Here is a 19,844-nt window from a genome sequence, read left to right as displayed (position 1 = left end):
AGTGGGTTAAGAATCTGACTGCAGCACTTGGGTCACTGTAGAGGTGCGGGTTCAAACCCCTGCCAGGCACAGTGGGTTAAAGGATCTGGCGTTGCAGGCAGCTGCAGCTCACATTCAATCTCTGGCCCAGGAACTTCCATATACTGTGGGTATGACCATTAAAAAAAAAAAAATTGAGAGCATCTTTTACATTTCTCTCCTTTATAGTATATTGTATTTTTACAGAGTGGAGAAAAATTGGGCTTTTTAAATATATAACTTCTGAATTTGATTATTTTCCACAGATACAACACACTCAGGGGAAATTGGCACCAAGAAAAAGGTGAAAAGACTGTTAAGCTTTCAGAGATACTTCCATGCATCAAGGCTGCTTCGTGGAATTATCCCACAAGCCCCCCTCCACCTGCTGGATGAAGACTACCTTGGACAAGCAAGGGTGAGCTGGTTGCCCCTCTGTCACCTCGCACCCAGCCAAGGGTGCTGAGAGCACCTGGGTTCAAGTCCTCTTTCTACCACTGAGGAGCTCTGTGCCTCTGACTTCAACACATCTGGACTTTTCCCTTAAATATAAAGTGAAATTAATAGAAACACTCACCCCATAGAGGTAGTGCAGGAATTATATAAGGAAAAGCATGCTGATACACTTAACATGCTTACACACTTAAAACAGCACATGCTAGCTATTTTCATTTTTATACATGTGCACGATATATTTCTACACCACTAAGTGAAACAATATTTTGGACTGATCTATTTCCAATGAAGGAATAATTACATTTTTTTTAACACTTTGAATTACCTCACCATTGTAGCTACTCTGAAATTAACCCAGTAATTACCAACTCTTAATTTCACTTCAGACTATCAATATAGTGCATTGGGGGGTTTTTTATAATTTTTAATTCATCCAAATAATGTTTACTAATTTTACAATTACTGCTGCAATGTATTGATCCAACAGAGGGTAGAAATCTAAGGTGTGACAAGCTAAGAGAAGTTCACAGGTTATTTCTAGCCCAAACTCCCAAAGGAATTTAAATTTCAAGAATAAACTGCCTCAGTTTAAACAGAAGTCAAAGATAATATCTTATAGTTCACATGCTAAGGAATATTATGCATCTATGTACTATTAAGAAATACATTCCAGGAGTTCCCGTCGTGGTGCAGTGGTTAACGAATCAGACTAGGAACCATGAGGTTGCAGGTTCGGTCCCTGCCCTTGCTCAGTGGGTTAACGATCCGGCGTTGCCGTGAGCTGTGGTGTAGGTTGCAGACACGGCTCAGATCCCGCGTTGCTGTGGCTCTTGCGTAGGCCAGCGGCTACAGCTCCGATTTGACCCCTAGCCTGGGAACCTCCATGTGCCGCGGGAGCGGCCCAAAGAAATAGCAAAAAGACAAAAAAAAAAAAAAAAGAAATACATTCCAATGGCATATACTATTAAGAAATGAGCAGGAGTTCCCATTGTGGCTCTGTGGTTAGCGACTCCGACTAGGAGCCATGAGGTTGCAGGTTCAATCCCTGGCCTTGCTCAGTGGGTTAAGGATCTGCGTTGCCATGAGCTGTGGTGTAGGTCGCAGACGCGGCTCGGATCCTACATTACTGTGGCTGTGGTGTCAGCTGGCAGCTACAGCTTCGATTGGACCCCTAGCCTGGGAACCTCCATATGCCACGGGAGCAGCCCTAGAAAGGCAAAAAAAAAAAGAAAAAAGAAATTAGCAGTAAGCAGTGTCAGAAGAATTAATTCCCAACATGAGGTCTATGGAAAGAAATCAAATATCACTCTTCTAACAGCCCAAGGCCTGAGATTGAATGAATGGTTGGTTGATTGGTTAGTTGTTTCATTTGGTGAGAGGTGTATCCATGACACAACATTCTCAGAGATGCCTCCTCTCTCAACAGCCACTCTCAAGAAAGACAACATTGACATGTAGAAAGAACAGTCCAGAAGTCAGGATATCAGATGTCTGGATATCAGATATCACACTTTGGCTCTGTATTTAGAATTGTGCAACTTGGATAAAGAGCTCACTCAAACTAGATCTCACCCAAAACCAACTGTCCCTTCCTTTCTGTGGTGCTGTTGTGAAGGTCTTTGTGTGCCACGATATGTGGTAAGACACGGGGAGGCCATTCAAGGGAAAGTGGCAGAGAGTGAGCTGGTCCTTACCAGGACCAGTGCCTATGGGAAGAAAGGACACCAAGTCACAGGAGCTACAGTGAGCTAGAATCAGCACTGCAACTTTGTGTCTGAGAGTTAACACCCCCCATCTAATTCTGAGCAAGGGGTATTTTTAAAAAGAAAAATAAAACAGTAATAGGTCTGTTGGACAGTAGAATTTCCAATGACTCAATATTTTCAACTACCCACTCTTCAGCTTCCTGTCACAGTGGTTAATTTCACATTTAGTCCACATTGACCAGAATAATGCACTCATCAATCATCTAGGTTTCTTTTTTTTTTAAGTTTACTGCAGACCTCCTCCCTTAAGTGCGTAGTAGTTGGTGACGTAGAAACTTACAGAACTACAATTTCAACAGCTCTCATGTGTGCTTACTATGTACGTCCACTGCTCAAAGCGCTCTGCTAATATTACCTTATTTAATCTCCACAATCGCCCTCCGAAGCAATAGTATTATCAGCTACATTTTTGAAATTTGGAAACTGAAGTACATAGACATTAAGGAACTTGTCCAAGGTTCCACCGCCGTAAGAACTGTGGTCAACATAAGAGGTGGCCATCCAATTCCGGAGCCTGACCCTTTCACACCATTGTTACCACGAGTACGGAAAGATTTGTTTTACTACGAAGCAGTTGTACACAATAGTAATATGCTCCAGTATTAACTGTGTAATTGTTTAATGCACTATGTCTCAAAGTAAATGTTTGAGGCTCCGATGCAATTCATGTGAGTGCTGTTTTTGTTTGCCTTTTCAGCATATGCTCTCCAAAGTGGGAATGTGGGATTTTGACATTTTCTTATTTGATCGCTTGACAAATGGTAAGTCAGCCAAAAAAATTCTCACTAAAATACACACCATAAAGTGGGATTAATTTTGTGAAAAACAAAATTTATTTTTAAACACTGTTATTCTTTTTTCTCTCTTTTCCCACGTTCATAAATCTGCAGCAACTCAAGAGGGACAAGGGCAAGGAAAAATTAGTTCAGATGAAAAAAAAGCGTTGAATTTGGACTTTGAATCTTAGTTTCCTTCGGTCTTGATAATTCCAAAGGAATTGAGAAACCACAGATTAGATTCTTTCCTCGCAGAATACTTTGGCCACATGCAGTGGGAGGGAATTCACCGTTAGTCAATGGAAACTAGAAACGTAAAAGTACATCTGATCAATCCTGAACCTTACCAGGCCAGTGGTTGTGTACTTTCATTAAGTGAGCAAGTCTGTCCCATTGCAGGTATTGTTCAGATATGTTTGGCATCCTCAGAAGAAAGCAATTGCTGAAGACAGGGTATAAAAATTAGGCTGGAGGGAGTTCCCATCGTGGTTCAGCGGTTAATGAGCCCGACTAGCATCCATGAGGTTGTGGGTTCAATCCCTGGCCTCACTCAGTGGGTTAAGGACCTGGCATTGCCATGAGCTGTAGTGTAGCTCCAAGAGGTGGCTTGGATCCCACGTTGCTGTGGCTCTGGCATAGGCTGGCGGCTACAGCTCCATTTGACTCTTAGCCTGGGAACCTCCATGTGCCGTGGGTGCAGCCCTAAAAGGATAAAAAGGCAAAAAAAAAAAAAAAAAAAAATAGGCTGGAGCTGAGGGGGAAAGTAGATAGTCTTAATGGTTCACTTTTTAAAGTTTTGTGCCTATAAAACATAATATAGTTTTGTGCTCCCTAAGAAAGTATGAAAGCCTATTATATTTTCATCTTCCCATTAAACAAATGCCAATAATAGGGATCCAATGAAAGCCATCACATTTAATGCTCACCATCAGATGTCCCATCACTAAAGGCTTCTGCTTTCAGTCATCACCGTTCTGTTACTTGACAAACAGCACATAGTGGAGAGAGAGATAGCCTAAGGCCATGAAACTAAGTTTTTTGCTGTAGGAGGCTAATGAGATCAAATAGGGATGTATTTCATAATCTTGTATCTCACTTTCCTCAGATCAGTTGAGAGATGGGGACCAGTAAATGCAATTAACCAGGAACAAAAGAATTTGTTTAGGAGTTCCTGTGGCGGTGCAGCAGAAACAAATCCCACTAGGAACCATGAGGTTGTAGGTTTGATCCCTGCACTTGCTCAGTGGGTTAAGGATCCCGCGTTGCTGTGGCTGTGGTGTAGGCCGCCAGCTGTAGCTCTGATTAGACCTCTAGTGTGGAGACCTCCATATGCCGCAGGTGTGGCCCTAAAAAAGCCAAAAAAAAAAAAAAAAAAAAAAGAATTTGTTTAATGATATTTGTTAAAAGGAAAAAATTTGTTTAATGATATTTGTTAAAAGGAGAGAATCGTCATGACTTTCATAAAAACCTGAAATGAACACATCACTAGTTTTATTTAACTCAGTTAATGAGACCCAGTAAAATGTTACAGCTAGCTCAAAGGAAAATTCAAAGAGCCACACATATATAAGCAGTAAAAATGCCTGAAATGAATTTCTCAATAGCTGGGAAACTGGGAGGAGGAAATCAATTGTATTTCCACCTGACTGATTTCATTTGCATGTGTAGGGCTATCAGTTGTCTACAAGTTTGATGGTTGTGAAGTAGCTCAGAGATGATGAAAGCTGCAGAAACACGTAGAATCAGGGACCCTGGATGAGTGTGCCCAGGCAACAACCTAGTTTTCCATTTAAGACATCTATCGTCTCAGTCCATTTCAAAGTCTTTCATAAACTCTATAAGGCTTTTGAAATTCAAAGTCATTATTCTTTAATAAACAATATTTCTTGAACGCTTACAAGTTAGTATAGTTTGTATCTCTGCTTGCTTGAAGTACAGAATAGCTCATGGTCAGATCTCATCTTGGATGATTTTTGAATGAATAGGCAATATGGTGGCTTAGTTACACCTGTAAATGCGAGAGTCAGTTGCGAGCAACTTGAGACACTTCAAATGACCATTAAACTGTGTCTCTAAAAAAATACCCAAACACACACACACTCACACACGTATGTGTCCCTGGTATGGCAACAGACAGACTTCTAACTCTTAATGCTTTGATTGCCTTTGATATGAGTAGAAATAATCTGAGCTAATCTTACCAGTACAATAAAAGAAAACCTGGGACCAGAACATGGTAATAGTATCCTTCGTACTTGAATAATTTCAAATCTAAATGAGAAAAGAAATGATCCTACCAGAGAACTTTCATTACAGATTCTATTGTCAGTCTTGCTATTTTAATGGTGATGAAAATGAAATAAAACGGGTAACTGTTTTCCTATAGGAAACAGCCTGGTAACACTGCTGTGCCACCTCTTCAACACCCATGGACTCATTCACCATTTCAAGTTAGATATGGTGACCTTACACCGATTTTTAGGTAAGTTTTTTCCCACGTTTCTACCCTCTTTGCCATGAATCATGACTGTCTACAATATTCTTTAATATAAAGTGACAAGAACCATAACATGGTGGATGAAGACCTCCAATTAACCTTAAGTTATCTCATTTAACTTTAAAGTATAATTGACTTCTTTAAACCACTGAAAAATTATTTTCTTGATTAGTTATGCTTATGATATAAAGACCACCATCAAGGGCAGGCAGTTTGTCAGAGAAGTTACTGATCTGCTCACATATCCACAAACCCCCAGCAAAGTACTCCTCAAATAATGCCACTCTGGACATGACTTGTTGAAAGATTCAAAAGGCTTTTTTTTAATGATAAGAACTACCATGTGTGTCACCCACTGTATGCAGAGTGCTTCTGGTATATCTAACAACCTTGAAAGTTGAGCATTATCACCATTTGGCCCACGATTAAGGAGAAGTACAAAGAGGTTTTGTAACTCCTTCAAGGTCAACAACTCATATTTGGTAGGGTCTCAGTCCAGCCCAGGGCTGTCCGATTTGAAAGGCCACAATCTTTCCACTCAACTCCACCATCCTCTTTATTAAAAAAATCCCCAATTTTTATTTGACTTTATGCATATTCTTATTTATCTTCCAATGAATTATCCAGGTCACATTTTTAATCACCAAATAACTTCCCTCTGCCTTTTAGCATGCCCCTGGCTTCTTTGACTTGCCCCATGGCACAGCTTTGTGTTTGGAAGTAGACTTGTTGCATCAATAAAATAATGGTGGCAGTGAGAATAGCAACAACCAGGCTTATATGGTGTTTATATATGCTGGGAACGCTTCTAAGAACTTGCATATATGAACACATTCAATCCTTACAGCATTCCTTTGAAATCAGAGCTATTGGTATCCCCATTTTATAGAAAAGGAAACACAGAGGAAAATTTTGGTTAATTACCTTGCCCAATACAGATAAATATAGAGCTAGGTTTACATATAATTGTAAAATAAATCTGCCAAATAAGAGGTACCTATGGCACAACAGAAATATTGGAAACCAGCCAGAGCATGGCTCATTCCAGAAAGATAAATAACCTCAAGCTAATTGTGTTTAGGTAGATTGAGCAAAATAGTGGCCAAATGATTTTGATTTGTCTAAAGAGGAAGAAGGAAGGGAAGAGGGAGAAGGGAGTTCCCATTGTGGCTCAGTGGTAATGAACCCAACTAGCATCCATGAGGATGCGGGTTTGATCCTTGACCTCCCTCAGTGAGTTAAGGATCCAGTGTTGCCATGAGCTGTGGTGTAGGTCACAGAGGTGACTCAGATCCCATGTTGCTCTGGCTGTGGCATAGGCTGGCAGCTGGCAGCTCCGATTTGGCCCCTAGCTGAGGAACTTTCATATGCCTCAGATGCAGCCCTAAAAATAAATAAATAAATAAATAAATAAAAATAAAGAGGGCGAACACAGATACTTTGGACATGGGTATGCACCCAGAGTACAGGTGAAAAAGGCAAAGACTCAATGACAGAAATAGCGCTGAAGTCCAGAACCAGTCATAGCATGGACTGAGAGAATGTGGCCACACTTGAAAATCAGGCCATTCTGTACACACTGACTTGACTGCATCACAGGCATTGCCTTGGTTATTAGCTGAAGCAGGTAAGTGGCTTCTGTAAATAGCAAACCCAAATTGCCTTCCTTATGTCTCTACTTGGTTCCAAGAGCACTCTGGTCCTTAGATTGGAAGGGCATGAAATGTGCTCATCTAATCTGAATAAAGTAGAAATAAATCCAAGGATTTTTCAGTTGGATCAATGAATTTCTACCTGAAGAACCCCCAGATTTGCTCCAGTCAGTATGTGTTATTTAAGGAATAAGCTAAGCTAATCTTTGGCTGAGAGTAATCTGAGGCTCCTGGGGCTCTTCTATTTTTTTTTTTTTTTTAATTTTAGGGCTGCACTCACAGCATATGGCGTATGGAGGTTCCCAGGCTAGGGGTTGAATCGGAGCTACAGCTGCCAGGCTGCACCACAGCCACAGCAACATGAGATCCAAGCCACATCTTCGACCTACACCACAGCTCATGGCAACGCCAGATCCTTAACCCACTGAGCAAGGCCAGGGATCAAACCTGTATCCTCATGGATCCTGGTTGGGTTCATTAACCGATGCACCATGAAGGGAACTCCTCCTAGGGCTTTTTAAAAGGAAATCTCTCTTATGGCATATTATTCATAAATGGCAGCAAACTTAAATAATTAGACTATACTGCGAAATAAGGTTGTCCTTTTCCTACATATTTATTTTCCGATGAATGAGAGTCTTCATCAATGCCAGAAAGGGGTGATTTGTGAAGGTGGTAAGGAATCCCAAAGGCTCACAAATCCTTTTAGCCTTTTTCCCCTCTGCCCTCCCTTGCCTCTCCACTAAAATCCACCCAATAGAACCACCATGTTTAAAGCACATTTTGGAGACACTGCTATTTTTAAGCAAAAGGGATCCTCAATAAGTTGGAGCTTGTGTGTCCTTTCCGGTTTCTTTTTAGCTGATTGAGTTATCTGTTTACCTCCTAGTCATGGTTCAAGAGGATTACCACAGCCAAAACCCATATCACAACGCTGTTCACGCAGCTGATGTCACCCAGGCCATGCACTGCTACCTAAAGGAGCCAAAGGTAAGGCAAGCTCCCCTGCCTCCTCAGCCATCTGGAAATGCCAAGTAAACTGCCTACCAGGTCCCAAATTACCCAGTATATCAGAGCAACTGAGTTATGGGCCATTTACAGTATGACTACAAATTCTTTATATTAAGGTTTCAGTATCAACTCTAAAGACTATGTAATAGTCATGAAAGAGGATGTAAATTTTCAGAGGTTCCCTTTCACAATTTGTATGTTTTCAAGGCTCATTAGGACAAAAACAACCATCTGTATGACAAGTCTACATCTTAGTTGTCTTCAGCAGTCCCAGAAGTCAGCTGTTTTTTGCCTTGAACTTCTTCTGCCACAATCAGTACCAACACTGAACTTTTCTGGGTGCAATCTCACCTCATGGTTTCTTAGCAACAAATAGAATTAAAACTCCTCAAGACTGAAGCTCCATTTCCCACTGAGGCAGTGGGGCGTCCTGATTCAGGCCCAAGAAAACTTGTGAAGATCAAAGATCTCCTAGAAAATATGCCCAGATGTAATAAATTAATCCAAAATTTAAAACGTGATACTAATGCTCGTTACTCAAAATCTAGGCATTTCTTAGCTGTGTAAAACCTAGCTGGTATAACATACAGGATGAGTTTTCTTAGGGTTTTTGGAAAATGGTATCTCAGTCCAAGACTCTGTTTAGTTCAATCAGTTTTAACATCAACCACTAAATACACAGATGCCAGACAGCCATTCCCAAGACAAAACTGGGTATGCCTCATCCTTATAAAATATCCCAGAGATATTAAAGGTTTTGTTATTTAATCCCTAGTAATCTGAAAATTGTAATATGTCGCACAGTTGTATATTTAATGTTAGTACTAAATTCCATTTTCCTGTGTGTTTTCCTAGCTAACCAAAAAAAAAAAAAAGATTCTCGCACATTCCCCCACTATTTATTATATGTTGAAGAAATATGCAAATTTTGCAGTTCCAGCCCACTCTTGATTGCCTTTTCGAAGACATGGCAGTGATATATTGGATGGTTGAAACACGCAAGTGATTTTTTTTTTTCAAGTGTGCATCACTTTGGCATCAGCCTCTTCCTTCATCTACTGCTTCCCTAGGCACAAGGCAGATTCGAGGCTCTGTCTTCTCCCCACCCACCACACAGCAGTGTTGCCAACAGACAATGCTACTGTAACAACAAAACAAGACAGAGTAGCAGAGGAAAGGGAGGGCGCCTGAAGGAGCTGCACAATTTGAATTTCATAATTGCTTTTCCTCAGAGGCCTTTCTTTTTTCCTGCGATTCCACAGGACTCTTACCTCATTGACAGCTTCAAAGGGTTAAGGTCTGGATGACAGGCCTGAACAATACTACAATGATTCATTCAGTGTGATTTAGCCAAAACAAATACGGACCTATTTTTGGAAACCCACCAATCCGTCTCCCAATTTGATTTTTTTTTTTTTTTTTTTTTTTAACAGCTTGCCAGCTTCCTCACACCTCTGGACATCATGCTTGGCCTGCTGGCTGCGGCAGCCCACGATGTTGATCACCCAGGGGTGAACCAGCCATTTTTGATTAAAACGAACCACCACCTCGCCAACCTCTATCAGGTAAGGGAGCCAGCATGGTACAATATGGTTAACTGCTTTAGGCCCAGTGATGAATCTCACTCTGGGAAAGAACGCTCATTGAGGGCCAGCCTCCATGATGACCACAGCCAAGAGCATAGGTTTGAAATATTCCCCCAGGAAGATTAAATCGGTTTACAAGGATTGCCAAGGAATTTAGTTTGCTCCAAAAGGGTTTGCAAAGGTCCTAAGTCAAAACAGGAACCCTGAGCCCACCTGCTCATGGTCTGGGACTATCTGTCTCCACCATACGATGGCCAGTTGAAGCCAGTCCTTGTAAAACTTCTATAAATGATCCTTCCCAGGTGCCATCCTAATTCAGATTTACAACTCTAGGGCCATTTTTTTTTTAATCGTATTTTTTAATTGAAGTATAGTTGATTTACAATATTAGATTCATTTCAGGAGTACATTATAGTGACAAAATTTTTAGATATTATACTTTATAGTTATAAAATATTGGCTATATTTAATAGGCTATTTCTGAACTTTATTGGCCTCTGAGTTAGAAGATATGTTATCAAAGATATCAGGCATACTTCGTTGTTATAAAATAGCTCAGCAGCAGGAGTAGGCTGGCCTAAAGAATTCTTGTCTATGATATTGCTTCAGATATTAAACCCTGTATCATAAATGAATTATTCCCAGAATTTTCAACATGGTTTTTTGGAGATGTGTGTTGTCATTAACAAAATCACTGCATAAAGGGAATCATTAGTCTCCATTTTGGTACATCTTTTGAAAAAATTGAGTGCTAGACGATTTTCTAAAGGATTCTTATAAATAATGAAATCCTACTGTTCAGCACAGGGAACTGTGGCCGGTCTCTTGGGTTGGAATATGATGGAAGATAGTAAGAAAAAAAAAAAAAAGAATGTATGGGTATGAGTATGTGTGGCTGGGTCACTTTACTGTACAGCAGAAACTGAAGGAACATGGTAAATCAACTATCCTTTAATAAAAAATGAAATGAAATTTAAAAAATAAAAAAAGGACTCCCAAAAAACAGTTGCATTATACAAGATGTTGCAGCTTGAGGGTGCATTTATTTCCAATAAAGCACAACTGGAACATTTTTTTAAAATCCTTTTCCAGAGTTCCTGTCGTGGAGCAGTGGTTAACAAATCCAACTAGGAATCACGAGGTTGCGGGTTCGATCCCTGGCCTTGCTCAGTGGGTTAAGATCCGGTGTTGTTGTGAGCTGTGGTGTACGCCGCAGACACGGCTCAGATCCCATGTTGCTGTGGCTATGGTGTAGGCCGGAGGCTTCAGCTCTGATTAGACCCCTCGCCTGGGAACCTCCATATGCCGTGGGAGTGGCCTTAGAAAAGGCAAAAAGACAAAAAAAAAAAAAAAAAAAATCCTTTTCCATCCAGTTGATTAGCTTTTGGTCCAGGTAGGAGGTGGCATTCCAAGGTTTATGGATCCACCTGTACATACTGCAACACTGGGCTCTCTTGGGCTGTCAGCCAGCACCTGGAGCTAGGTTAGAAATGACCAAAAAAAGAGGACAGGATGATAGAATTTAGAAAACCTTTTGAAGATGAGCTAAAAAAACTAAACTAAGAAAATAAAAACTAAAACCTAGGTGGAAACCATTAATATTTAGAATGGATAAGCTCCTGCTATACAGCACAGGGAACTATATCCAGTCTCTTGGGACAGAACATAATGGAAGACAGTATGAGAAAAAGAATGTGTATATAAGTATGACTGAGTCACTCTACTGTGCAGCAGAAATTGACACAACACTGTAAAATCAACTATAATAAAAATCAAATAAAATAAATTTTTAAAAACTAAACTTTCTATACCATCTCAGAAGCTACATATATTGCTTGGGAAAGACATAAACATTTGACTGGGGGAAAAAAATGAATGACTGAACTGAGAGCCCCCAAATAGATCTTCTCTTCCTATCATCATATTTTCAGTTCTGATGTTTCAAATGTCTTTAATTAGACAAAGGAAATCAAGCCACTTGATCTGCTCCCATATAATGTAGACACTTGCCAAATTATAATTTCTCATCATCAAATAAATCACATCACTGGAGTTTTAGAGTATCTACCATTACTGACTGATTTGTACATAAAAATGAGGGTGCAAACTGCACTTTGACGTGTGGTATGTATGAAACACGTAATGAATGCACATTTATACAAGAAGTCAGAAGGAAATATGCCAGATGTTAGAGATGGAAAAACAAGAAAATAAATGAAGAATTTTTATCAGTAATGAAGAATTAACTACTCACTGAACAGAAATTGATTCTCACAAGAAAGATACACTAATCTATCTTATTCACATACTAAAAATGTTCTCCCCAAAAATGGATTCCTACTCAAATTTTTGAAGTGCAGATACTTTTAATAATATTTATTTTAATCTCTTTGTTAAAATAAACATTACAACTAAACTCAGCAGCCTTTTCAACACAACATGCAGTCTTACATTTTTAATAGCAACTTTTGTTGTATGTATCAAATGGTATACTAGGATCTATGGATACAAAAATAAATAAATATAATCCCTGCCATCAGACATTTGTTCAAACTCAGATGCTTAAAATGTGCAAAATCCAAGAAAACTTAATCTCAGTTTGAAAAAGTTTTGAGGAATTTGTCAAAGATATACATATTTACGTATGTTTACATACATAGAACTTTTTTTAAAGCCTCTGAAGAGTTAACACCTACGCTGTTCTTTTGTATCCAAAGATATTACAATGATAAAGTCAACTATTTTTTTTCTAGCAGTCAGTTTATCTATCTGAACTCTCTGACCTGATACTCAATGGGACAAAAAAGAGATCCTTTTGATAACGACTAGAAAGAAGTTGAGATACAGGACTCAAAAACCACATTCAAGACACTGTCTTCATCAGCCCCCTTCTCGAATGGTCTTTGGCTCTCTTGGAAGCTAGAGACCCATGTCTTTAGTTTTAGGGACAGTGTTGAAGGCAAACCAGTATCATTTAGTATCATAAAGACACTTCCAATATCTTAGAGCTGGCTAGGATAAAAGATGGAACTTTTATCAGCCACATATGGACTTTATGCATTGAAGGTAAAAATTGTGGTGCCATGGGATCAGTGGCATTTTGGAAGAGCTGGGACGCAGGTTCACAATCCCTGCGGGCTTCAGCTCTGGTCACAATTGCCACTTGGATCTGACCCCTGGCCTGGGAACTCCATAATGATATGGGGCAGCCAAAAGAGAAAAAAAAATGTTAAGAGGATCTGAGAATAATATGAGATTTTAATTTTGTCCAAAAAAATATGATTGCTTTTACATTTGGCCATATAACATTGCTTATTAACTATATGAAGGAACTCCAAAATGATAAAGAAAATTCCCCTTAAAATTTAGTTCATAAAATTATATAGCTAGCCTTTATTCAGCACTTACTGTGGTTCAAACACCGACCTAAATGATTTTATTTATTATATTATTTAATCTTTACAATAGCCCAGTTAGGTGGGTACTATCATCATACCTATTTTCCAGAAAGAGGAAAATTATTACTGGAAATTCAAGTGTTTTTCCTGAAAATAAAGAGCTAATTAATGGCAGACCTTGAATTAGAATGGAAGCCTTCTGTCTCCAGAGCCAAAGTGCCCAAAGCACTGTACATACTGCCTCCAAAATTTATCTTGGAGTTCCCATCTTGGCGCAGTGAAAATGAATCTGACTAGGAACCATGAAGTTGCAGGTTCAATCCCTGGCCTCACCCAGTGGGGTTAAGGATCCGGCATTGCCATGAGCTGTGGTATAGGTCACAGACAAGGCTCAGATCCAGCGTTGCTGTGGCTGTGGTGTAGGCCAGCAGCTGTAGCTCCAATTGGACCCCTAGCCTGGAAACCTTCATATGCCACGGGTGCAACCCTAAAAAGAAAAAAAAAAAAATCATCTTGATCACCAGTGAAGTGCAGCAAACTAGGAGCTGTCCTCCAGGTCCTCTGATGCCAGCGAGGGAGACTGGAGGATTATAGACAAGTAACCTAAAGTGGGAGAGCCTTTTAGCTAAGTCCTCTCAGTTAGCTACAAACAAAATGTGATGGGAAGAGAGGGGGGAAAGAGAAATTGATTCTGCATATGGTTTAGGAGATTTTTAAAAAATGAAGAACATAAAAACTTCATGGAGGAAGAGTGATGTAAACTGGGCCTTGAAGTGGAAGCAATATTTTGAGTAGGAGGAGAGAAGCGGGCACCAGGCACAGCGCAAGCTGGTGTACTTGGGGATGGAAACCCATAACTCCAGAGTAACTGAAAATGGACTGTCCCTTTGACCTTGAGTCGAGCATCATCTTACCATGAACGGTCCTTGCTCTCAGCTCAGAGACCTGGGCATGTTTTGAAGAAGCGTATATACTCTCATTTATAGACACTGTGGGTTGGCGGTACAGAACATGACCTGGGTCAGAAAATCTTCACTCTGCATCAAATTGTCAATGAGGAACTGGCATAACTCCTCAGGTTTTCAATTTCAAGGAAAAAAAAATCATGTTACATAATATATCAACTCAGCAAGCCTACTAACACATATTTTAAAACCTTTGGAAGTACAGCCTTTTAGCCTACCAAGAGCCTGTTTGGATGAGACACAAATGAGCATTCAGGAAATTATATGCAGCTTTTCAAAGGATGAAAATATATACATTTTTCTAAGGGGGGATTCATAACTTACACTCATATTTCGAAATGAGTTATAGATGCAGAAAATGAGTGAAAAATATATATGCATATCATATATATGTACATATGTAGTGAGTATATATACATAAAACTCATTCATGTGTACACATACACATTTGGTCAATGTGAATACAGTCGAGAGGCTGTGTGTGTGTGTGTGTGTGTGTGCCAGGAATTATGTGGCTTTGAGAATAACACCCTGTGCGTGACTTTGTACAATCCAGATTTACTATAAATGTGATAAAATGGAAGAGGGCTTCCTCTCCCTTCTTTTGTTGGCTGTGCTCTTTTAGTTCTAATAAATAAGATCATTGCATAAGGCCCAGCCTAGGCTTCTTCCCTGAGATAAAGAGAGAGCCAGGGCAGCAGGAGTGAAGGCTAGGGCAGAGGGCTCTCTCCCATTGTCTGCTGTCTGGGCCAGACTCACTAGCTAAGCTGCCAACCCAAGTTCAACATGAAGAAGATAAAGGCATTTCCTCCTGGCACCTCTCTCATCAGACTGGAAGCAGTCCAGGTGTCCGTGGTGGCCTGAGACGGTGACCGAGAGCCTGTGAGAGATAAAACAGAGAACTTGTGTTCTGCCCCTCCACCCTCCAGCCCTCCATCCAACACATGGGCTTGGCCATTTCGCAAAGTAAGCATTAAATCAGACACGATATTGGTTATTACAGTTGCAAAAGAAATTGCTTTCAGTTCAATTTTAAATTTAATTCCTTTTGATGAAGTCCAACTCCATATTAACTAGTGACAGAGCAACCTAATGAATAAAATCATTAATAATTAGTTGTTCCGTGAAACATTTATATTTATTACATTCTCTACTTGTCTTGCAGAAGTTTATAATCATTTGTCTTAGTTGTTTATCACAAGCACTTAGAAGAGGCCAACATTTTTAACCACTTTTTATTCTTAATGACCCTGAACCATAAGTACGACGCTGACAGAACCAGGAGACATGTTCCTTCCTCATGGTCCCATGACCTCTACTCAAACAAGCAACTTCAAAGATTATATAGAACCTCATAATTTCTGCAGCAGGAAAGGTGTTGGGGGCAGGTAGAGTGAAAATTTAAAAAGGAAGTTCAAATTCGATTTTCTGTTTTGTAAAGTTTCTGCTGTCCACAGTAAGGTAACTGGCATGTGGTATGTCCGTGGCCCTGATCTGAACACAAGGCCTGCCCTGCAGACAGCAGATGATATCCGGCCTCCTTGCCCTGAGAGCAGTGTCTTCGGCAGATGTAGAAAAACAAGGGAAAGACATTTTCAACAGGCAGGAAACATGGCAGTGCTATAGTTTCTTCAGGAGCCAAGGTCTTGTTTCAGACTCAAGGAGCTTCTGTTCCTCTGAGACCTCCTGGGCTGGGGCCCTTGCAGTGTTACCAAGGAGACCACAGGGCTTGTTAGGGAAGAGCTCAGTGACTTCATTAGCTCCTGGAGTCTTGCTTCCCGGTTTCGTGAGCAATTAAAAACGAAAACACAGACTGTGTTCCTGTTGTTGTTTTCCTTCCTGCCTCTGCTGGTTTGAAGGGTATAATTAACTCTGAGTCTGCATACACCAGACTCAGTTTATCCACATCATTCTAAGCAGTTTAATCAAAGAAAGTGTCTGATAAATGGGGGGAGGGGACAACAACAGTTTAAAGCTGCTCTGTATGATTGAAAATCTGCTCTGCCAGATTCCTTTGACAAACAGACGCTTGATTTAATTTGAAAACCTGTGTTGGTGGTTTATTAAATGCCAAACAAAGTGTTGTTATTCGGAACAAAGGGATTATTTTGTTCTTAGGGTGGATGATACTTGATTATTCAGATGAAAGGGGAAATAAAAGTTTTACGGTAGGGGTTTTCAGGGGGTTACTTTGTTCAAAATAACTTCTGATAGTTTTTGTTGCCACCAAGGTAGATGTTTCCTCTTTCAACTTTATGATGAAGATTATTCTTAAAATTACAAGAGTTTGAGACACTGAGACATTGTCATTGGGATGATGTGAAATTGCTGAGCTGCTGCTTCTGAAGGTCAACAGAGGTGGTACCCAATGTGAAATTCCAGTGCTGGGATTTCAACAGATATTCAGGCAGTATCATCTTGGACTTCCCGTTATGGCTCAGAGGTAACAAACCTGACTGGTATCCATGAGGACGAGGGTTCTATCCCTGGCCTCAGTGGGTTAAGCCTCTGGAACTGTCGTGAGCTGGGGTATGTCACAGACACAGCTCAGATCCTGCATTGCTGTGGCTGTGGTGTAGGCCAGCAGCTGCAGTTCCGATTTGACCCCTAACCTGGGAACCTCCGTATGCCACAGGTACAGCCCTAAAAAGCAAAAAGAAAAAAGAAAAAGAAAGTGGTATCATTTCATCCTATGTTCAGATCTGCATGAGCAGTTCTGATGATTTTCTTCTGTTTTCAATCCGCCTTTTGCTGATAGTGGTCTTTGAGCTGCTGTCAAAGCCAGGTGAGTCCATAGGAGCAGAGCCATCTCCCTATTAGGAAGGACAAAGACATATCTAGCCATTCCCTCTGAAACACAAGTACCCCGCAGCCTGCTAACCTTCCCTAGCACAGGGCACCGACATCTTCATCCTCTTGTCTACACTCAGCCTTGCCTGGCTCCAACCCTTCCTCCACTGAGCAGCCAGAGTGAGTTTCCCTGAAACTCCACTGTGACCCTGAGATGCCTGCTTAAAATCCCATTGCCTTCAGGATTGAGTCCAAATGTCTTCACCCAGTTTACAAGCCTAATTATGATCTGACCCTCCCTACGCTTTCCAGCTCCAGCTCCCACAATTACTCTCCTGGGCTTTATGCATCAGCCTGTCTGAACTGCTCTCAGAATCCCAGACACAGCATACATGCCACATGCTGGCAATACACAAGATGAACAAAACAAATCCAAATACCTTTTTTTTTTCTAGGGGAATCAAAAAATAGGGAGTTCCCTAGTAGCCTAGTAGTTAAGGACTCATGTTGCCACTGCTGTGGTTTGGTTCAGTCCCTGGCCCAGAAACTTCCATACACCACAGGCACAGCCAAAAAAAAAAAAAAAAAGAAGGAAAATATAAAGCATATAGTATATTAGGAAGTGATCCTTTCTAATAGTTAAAAAAATAAACAGGAAAGGAAGATATAAAATGTCCCTCTTGCTCCAGGTCTTCACACACATGCCCCTCCTCCTGCCTATTTTATGAAATAAGTTCCCTCCGTATTACCTGTGCTCTCTGACTCCTCTCCAATCCTCTCACCCTTTTTCTTTCTTTCTTTTTTTTTTTTTTTTTTTCCGCTTTTTAGGGCTGCACCCACTGCATATGAAAGTTCCCAGGCTAGGGGTTGAATCAGAGCTACAGCTGCCAGTCTACACCACAGCTACAGCTACATCAGATCCAAGCCAGGTCTTCAACCTACACCACAGCTCACGGCAATGCTGGGTCCTTAACCCACTGAGCGAAGCCAGGGATCAGACCTGCAACCTCATAGATACTAGTCGGGTTCCTTACCACTGAACCACAATAGGAACTCCCACTCTTTTGATCTCAACTTGGGCAGATCTTACTCCTGAAAGCCTTCTTTTTCTTAAAAAATCCATCTTCCAATGTCCCTCCTATATGATTTCACAGCCCTCTCTCATTTCCTCTGTCAGTGTTTTCTCTCTCTACACTGCCCTTTTCTGACTAGATGTCCACGTTCCTCCGAGTTCGTAGCTCCTAGTTACCTACCTCATCTGCTGCTGTACTTCAGCATCTGGCACAACCCTTGTGTTCAGTTAATATTTGTTGGGTGATGGGAGGTGAGCTGGATTGAGTGATTGGATGGATAGATCGATGTGTTTTGCTACTGGCCCCATGCAGGGGGGAAAAAAAAAAAAAAGCAGAATCAGAGTAACATTGAGAGATCAGGAATATTGGCCACAATGAGGACACACAGGGTCCCAGCGTAAAAATTTGACAGAGGCAGCAGCACCCAGACCAGAAAGAGTACCATGTCAAGACATGTCCCCCATGGTCCACTTAGTAGGTACTCTACATCAAGAGCACACCACAAAGAATGAGAAGCATCGTGAAAAATTCCTTATAATGATCTTCTTACTTGTTTCTCTCGCAATGGACCAATGCTATCTGATACGTGTTATTTCTGGAGTCGTTTGCTAGCTCCTGATCATCTGTGAGTGAATAGTGGGAGAGCCCATTGCTGTAATTTTTAAATTTCTTTGGCTTTTACCTAAGTCTAAGGATTTCACAACATAAGATGCCAGGTCTGACTTTTTTTTTTTTTTCTTTTTAGGGCCACACCTGAGGCATATGGAAGTTCCCAGGCTAGGAGTCAAATCAGAGCTACAGCTGCTGGTCTACACTACAGCCATAGCAATGTGGGATCCAAGCAACATCTGCAGCCCACACCACAGCTCACAGCAATGCCAAATCCTTAGCCCACTGAGCAAGGCCAGGGATTGAACCTGCATCTTCATGGATACTAGTCAGGTTCCTTTCCGATGCAGCACAACAGGAACTCCCAGGTCTGGTTTTTTATCAGTTATTGAAAAAAAAAAATAGTAGTACTCTTTTTAACAGTTAAACTTTTGCAGCTACTAAACTTTTGGGTTTGGGAAATTAACTACTTAGTACCCATTCAACAATGATTTGCTTATTTAAATGGCATTGTGCCACATATGGGTACACAAAGATGAATAAGAGATGCTCCCAGTTCTCAGTGGCAATCATGTCTGGCAGCAGTTTCAAACCAGGGCTGTGTGCCCACACGCATACTTGAAGACTTTCACAGGGTCCACAGAAGAGAATTCATTTTAAGCTCCTTAAACTGACCTGCCTTGGAATCCACCTGCAGGACAATCAAGCCAGTCTACTTTCCATTCCTTTTTCGGAAGTACCCGTTCCCACTGTACAAAAGAAAGACCTAGTCTGCATATTGCATCTTGCTCCAGTTGCCCTAACATTGTAAATTGCCCCAGGATGAAAAAATACCAAAGAAACAACTAAAAACATTAAAGGGAGTCTGCTGTAACTGAAGTACTATAATGCTCCCAGCCAGTTCATGAACAGATGCATTGCCAGTTGATTTTTATTCTGAAGCATATTTTTTTTTCCAAATTTGCAGTGTATTTTAGTCAATCGGTTGCTAATAACAGTTATATTGTAGGGAGTCCTCTTGTGCAGCGGGTTAAGGATCCGGTGTTACTGTCACTGCAGTGGCTTGGGTTGCCCTGGTCCAGGAACTCCCACATGCCATGGGTACAGCCAAAAGGAAAAAAAAAAAAAAAAAATTGCATTGTAAACTCAAGCTGGAAAAATATTTACTACCTGGAGCCTGTTAAGAAAACTTGTTAAATTAAAATTTCCAGGTATATACATATTTCCATTGCAGAGAAATATCAAAG

General features: G+C 40.7%; 2 protein-coding genes across 8 annotated transcripts in view; one reads left to right on the top strand and one right to left on the bottom strand.

The window, feature by feature from the left end:
• The window catches only part of PDE7B (phosphodiesterase 7B), a 467,494-nt gene that overhangs the window by 417,146 nt on the left and 30,504 nt on the right, over positions 1–19,844 (top strand). For all 7 annotated transcript variants that reach the window (XM_021087558.1, XM_021087561.1, XM_021087554.1 and 4 more), the window contains 5 exons: positions 285–436; positions 2,938–3,001; positions 5,403–5,498; positions 8,055–8,155; positions 9,610–9,741. In XM_021087558.1, the coding sequence (XP_020943217.1) occupies positions 285–436; positions 2,938–3,001; positions 5,403–5,498; positions 8,055–8,155; positions 9,610–9,741 (545 nt within the window). The remainder of the gene's footprint in view (positions 1–284; positions 437–2,937; positions 3,002–5,402; positions 5,499–8,054; positions 8,156–9,609; positions 9,742–19,844) is intronic.
• MTFR2 (mitochondrial fission regulator 2) overlaps positions 9,748–19,844 on the bottom strand; it is a 92,700-nt gene continuing 82,603 nt past the window's right edge. Inside the window, exon 8 of the mRNA XM_013984860.2 lies at positions 9,748–15,005. The gene's annotated coding sequence lies outside the window, so the exon portion shown is untranslated. The remainder of the gene's footprint in view (positions 15,006–19,844) is intronic.

The sequence above is a fragment of the Sus scrofa genome, chromosome 1 (genome assembly GCF_000003025.6).
Source record: "Sus scrofa isolate TJ Tabasco breed Duroc chromosome 1, Sscrofa11.1, whole genome shotgun sequence".
NCBI lineage: Eukaryota > Metazoa > Chordata > Mammalia > Artiodactyla > Suidae > Sus > Sus scrofa.
Note: the sequence above shows the minus strand (reverse complement) of the source record. Positions and strands in the feature narration are given on the sequence as shown.